Genomic DNA, 5,592 nt, shown 5'->3' on the forward strand with positions numbered 1-5,592 from the left:
GTCCCAGTCCGTAGCTCCGCCTCTTTGCGGTACAGTTCAGGCCGGTGCAAACCGGTTCAGAGCCCTGACTGACATCTCTCGTCACCCAATCCACAGCATGCCCCACATCCCTTGTGATCGGTGGAGAACCACCGCGTCCTGGAAAGCTGCTGTGAACGAGACGGACTGCACTGATGGCCAATGGCAGTGGTGGGAGGGGCCAAGTGCTTGCCTGGCTGCCAATGGCGCTAGTCCAGGGGTGGAGCCTCGCCAGCACGACTTTTGCAGTCCTGCTAGCTGGAGGCTGCGGCGGGGTGCTCGGGGCCAGAAGGAGGGCCTGCGGGGCGGAGCAGCGGCTGCGTAGAGCGGCTGGCGGAGAATGCAGTAATCTCCGCGGCACCGCCCAGGCCCTGCAGACCGGGGGAGCGGCGACTATCTGCTAGCTCGGTCCTAGTCCTCCGCCCAGCCCCGCGTCGCCCTGGCGTCGTCCACGTCCTCCTCGCCGCCGCCTGCGCGCGGCCGGGCCCTGCCCCCTACGGCCTCCCGGGCGGAGGCAGAGGGCGAGGCCATGGACACCGAGTTGGCGGTGGCGCCGCCAGGCTGTTCGCACCTGAGCAGTTTCAAGGTGGACAACTGGAAGCAGAACTTGCGTGCCATCTACCAGTGCTTTGTGTGGAGCGGCACCGCCGAGGCCCGCAAGCGCAAGGTGGGACACCCCAAATGAAGATTTTGCGCCGGGCTGGGGCTGTACGCTTCGTGCGTGGGTGGCTGGGGACGAGAGGTGGATAGGAAAAACTGCGCAGGTCGGCAGGAAGGGGGGCGACAGTCCTCCGGTATTAGCCCTCCCTCTTCATCTCTCCTCCCCCATTTTTCCTTCATCTTACCCCCACCCTTCTCCCTTTCCTGTTACCTCCTCAGAATACCCTCTTCAACTTTCTCCCTCCTTTCTTTACCCTTCCTCACTTTCCTCCACTATCCTTCCCTCATCTACCCTCCCTTTTTTGTCCCCCTCCTTACTACCTCCGGTTCTTTCCCCTCCTTTCCTTTCTTCCCATTGCTCACCTCCCCCCTCCCCCACCACATCACTTCTCCAGCTCTCCCTCCCGGCGCGCGGAGTGGACGGCACGGGGGTGGGGTTTCGGTTGACTAACCCAATTCCTGGGGTGGAGAGAGTCGAACTCAAGTTTGGGAACCCGAGTCTTTCTCTTCCCGGGTCTGCGCCGAGAACTTCCGTTTTTCCTACCCTAAGAACCCTGCAGAGGTGGGAGTGTTAGGGAGTGGAGATAGGGTGGTCTGAGAAGAAAGAAGACGAAAAATGAGAGGAAGTGCCGTGGACTTGTCATGCAGTCTGCAGGGGTTCAGATGCTCCTGCCATCTTCTCAAGTATTCTTTATACTAGTGTCTGCCTCGGAAACCCAAGGAGGGGTCGCTATGAGTCGGGTCCGACTCAACGGCACATAACAACAACAACAACAACAGTGTCCATTCACGTCCGTGGGCAGGTCCGCCTGAGCTAAGGAAACTGAAAAGCCGTATGGCTACGACCGGGGCCTATTAGGACTTAGTTACAACTTCCCTTGGACACAGCACCCTACCAGGTGCAGGGTTTAGGAGAACAAATATGGGCAGATGCCCCCTCCCCAGTCTCCGATTGAGGTGTGGAGTTAGAAATGTAGCAAATGTTGCCGAGGTGTAGAGCCATCTTGAGGAGAGGCTGGTGCCACGTAGTGCCAGGAGTGCTGATTTGTATCGAGGTTTGTTTAAAAGAAAGGTTTAGTCAGGTGGGAAGGAATTAGAAGGCAAGGAACGGATCCTCTCTCTCTGAGACATCGAGGAAATATATTTGTGTTAGGCTCTTTCAGCCATGTGCATTCCAGCAATTGGGCTATTAAAGATTTGAAAGTCGGAAGACAGACGTTCTTTCTTAGCTGAATAGACTTTGACAATTTAGTAACATAATTTTGCAGACTACAGTCTAAGGTTGGGAGTTGTTTGTTAGGCAGTTTCTATCTTTAGTACCATTTTTTATGGGAAAACTAAGAAACCCGCTGAGGTTGTAGGGAATAGTAAACATTTGATTTCTTTTTTGTCAGTAATGAAGACGGAAAGCATTACCTCTTAGTGTGAACTAAAATCAGAGGTAAGGTGGATTTCTAGTGGATCAGTGTGAGAGTCCGGGTCTGATTAAATCATGACTTGCTAATGGAATTGTGTGCTTAGTTGAAACTGCTTTCTATAGGTGGTAATCTTATTCTTCTAAGATGCTGCTTTGTGAAATTAATTTCTTAAGACTGTAAAATTCATTTCCACTGGGTTGAGTAGGGAATCCCTGCTTTTTTTCCTTTCCTTGTTTTTAACAGACCTTCAGAAGTCAAGCTTACATCATCATTACCTTGGCCTAGATGTCAGTGAAAATGCTTACATGTAGGATAATTGAGTCTAAACATATGTAGGCAATTCCAGATGTTCAAATGTTGGCCTTGTTTCCTAAAGGAAGGAGTTATTTTTTCCTGCATGTGGTTCAAAGTAACCTTTTACTTTCTCATTTTCAGCTGCTAGTTTGCTGCTGAACCACATCTTTCTTTATTCATTAGTCAGAACTTGAGCTCTATAAAAGACATGGTAGTACACATTTCTTTGAAATATTCAAGACTAAGTATTGCAATACCTTTTGGTAAAATACTAGCGAAGAACTCTTAGTGTCATCCTCCTCCCATATTCTCTTTGAGTTTTTGGGAATCTTTTTCTTGGATGACTTCAGGTTCTATATAATTGCATTTCTGGCACTATATAACTGCATTTCTAGCACTCTAGGAGCTCTGGTGGTGTAGTGCCTAAGGCACTTGACTGCTTACCAGAAGGTTGGTGGTTCAAACCCACCAGCCACTCCTCAGAAGGAAGGTTGGGCAGTCTACTTTTGTAGTGATACTACCTCGGAAACCCAAGGAGGGGTCGCTATGGATTGGACCGAACTCGGTGGCAGTGAGTTTGTTTGTTGTTTTTTTTTTTTAGGGGCCCAGTGATAGAAGAGTTGCTTTGGGAAATATTTTAACCTTGGTGATTAACAGTGAATAAACTGCATTTGACAGTTTGGATAACATTATTAGAAGACCGATAGGCTTAGTACATTAGCTTCTAAAGATAGGATGTTTCCTGTAAAATTACTGCAATTTAAGTTATAATCTGTGCAAACAAAGGTACCTTTGGAGATTGATATCTAGTAACAAACAGCAACAAGTTAACTGGAGAAAGGAATTCCTGGATGATTGGGAGTTAAAAGTTTTCTCACCTAAGTAGAGGTAGATTATGGTTATGTATCCAAATTTTTGAGGCTGCTTTTAATAAACAAGGAGTGAGGACGTGATCTGGTTTCATAACTTTCTCTTCACATTAGTTTTTTTTTAAATAGGATCAAAGTAAAATTTTTATACTGCTCAGTGTAAAAATGTTCCCACAAAGTAGGGACTCAGTGGTGATACAGGCAGTTAAGCGCTTCTCTGCTAGCTGAAGGTTGGTAGTTCAGACTCACTCAGGGGCACCTCAGAAGCCAGGCCTGGCAATTTGCTTCTTAAAGGTCAAGGCCTTAAAAACCGTAAGAGAGCAGTTGTACTCTGCAGCAAACACATGGGTTTGCCATGAGTTGGAATTGACTTGATGACAGCAAAAATAACAACGTTGCCAGAATATATTCTCTCCTTTACATTTCTGGCATGAGTTAAATATAATAAATTTCTTACCACTTTAAAGTTTGCATGTAAAGATAGAAATTGACAATAAACACCTTAGGAAGTATGATTTTGGCTGTTAAGACTTGATATGCTCCATATTTTGAATAGGATCCCTGGTGGTGCAGTGGTTAAAGTGTTGAACTACTAACCAAAAGGTCGGTGGAACCCACCAGCTGCTCTGCTTGAAAAAGGTGTGGTAGTGGCTTTCATAAAGATTTACAGTCTTGGAAACCCTATGAGACGGTTCTATTCTGTCCTGTAGGGTCACTATGAATTGGAATTGACTATTTGGCAATGGATTTGGTTTTACATTTTGAATATATAGACATGTCTAAGACAGATAATGTTTTTTAAGTAACCATATAATTCTGTTGTCTTTTCTTTAAACTGGGATCTAAAATTTTACAGTCGTTTATCTTTGGAACACAGCTGTTTCTGCAGATACTTTCAGTTCTTTAACCAAATGTACTTTCCCACAAGTGAAGATGAGTTGGCAGGCACATTGTTGGTAATTCTGGCTTAATTTGCATGGTTATCTAGAGGACAGAAAACTGCATGTGAAAGCTTATAAAGGCACAGAATTTGGAGTCTAAAGGAACTGTTTGATTTGAGATAGGAATCTTTGGGCTTGGGACAGTCTAGAAAGGAAACAATAGATAAGAAGACAGAAGGCTTTAAGATCCAGAAATCATACCTCATGCTAACATTTTTTTCTGTTTTTGTGTTTACGGTCTTAATGCTACCATTTAAAGAAATGTGAGATGATTCCATCTTTTTTTGGACTGAGGTCCAAAGTCAAACTCTGAGTACCTAAAGGAGTTTGCAAACTTACCTTTCTGAAATCACTAAGACACCCCTGAGCTTCTGCCATGAGGAACTGAAATAAAAATTGTCCAGTAGACATTTAAACAATATCACATACCAAGACATTAAATGTCTGCTTTAAAATTTAGAATATTTGTAGATGCCAGTGAAAATGCCTACATACAGGATAATTGAGTCTAAACATACAAAACGAATATGTGGGTAATTCCAGATGTTCAAATGTAGGGTAGTTTTACTCAGAAAGCTTAAAATTCCTGAATTCATGAATTTTAAAAACATGAAAAAAGTGATAACATGAGTGGAAAAAGAGTCTGACTTCTAACTTCACAAGATGTGGAGAGACTCACCATCAGCAGCTGATTCCTATGAGGCAAAAGTCAGACATGCTGCCACCCTCCAACCTTTTTTTTTTTAGACCATTTCTGACACCAGCCATCCTCCCTTGGTTCCTTGGCATTCACTGCCTCTCTGCTGGGTTTGATAATTTATTGCAGTGGCCTCACAAAACTCACGGACATTGCTGATGATTATGGGGTTTAGTAGGGAAGTACCACACACAGTTCAGATTCAGGAATGCTTAGGATACAATTCTTTGATCAAGACAGCCTTCTCTTGGCCGTGCCTGGCATGCCTCTTTTTCTCTTTTAGCTCTGTTGATAGGTGTATTCCACTGTGCCAGCAAGCGTCCTGCCCAGAGGCATCCAGATTTCTCACTGCATGGGCTGGCAGTCCTGCTGCTCTGTCTTGTGCTGGCCTCTTGGTTCTGCTTTCTCTCTGCCCTTGTCTCAGTACAGGGATCTCAGGTCCAAGGACATGTTCCACTCCAGGCTCTTCTCTATCTTCATGGTAGTGAGATCCCCCTTTCTGCCGCTGGGATGGCTTATTTTAAGCCTTTTGGAATGGCACTGGGGGCATAGTGCCTAAGGTATTTGACTGCTAACCAGAAGGCTGGCATTTCAAACCCACCAGCCACTCCTCAGAAGGAAGACTGGGCAATCCACTTCTGTAGAGATACCACCTCGGAAACCCAAGGAGGAGTCACTGTGAGTTGAATTGATCC

General features: G+C 45.6%; 1 protein-coding gene across 1 annotated transcript in view; it reads left to right on the forward strand.

Moving 5' to 3' along the window:
* Positions 1-526: 526 nt before the first annotated feature.
* USP22 (ubiquitin specific peptidase 22) overlaps positions 527-5,592 on the forward strand; it is a 138,076-nt gene continuing 133,010 nt past the window's right edge. Inside the window, exon 1 of the mRNA XM_007941438.2 lies at positions 527-685. Coding sequence (XP_007939629.1) covers positions 548-685 — 138 coding nt within the window. The 5' untranslated portion in view covers positions 527-547. The remainder of the gene's footprint in view (positions 686-5,592) is intronic.

The sequence above is a fragment of the Orycteropus afer genome, unplaced genomic scaffold (assembly GCF_000298275.1).
Source record: "Orycteropus afer afer isolate SDZICR_OR568_19922 unplaced genomic scaffold, OryAfe1.0 scaffold00080, whole genome shotgun sequence".
NCBI classification, from domain to species: Eukaryota; Metazoa; Chordata; class Mammalia; order Tubulidentata; family Orycteropodidae; genus Orycteropus; species Orycteropus afer.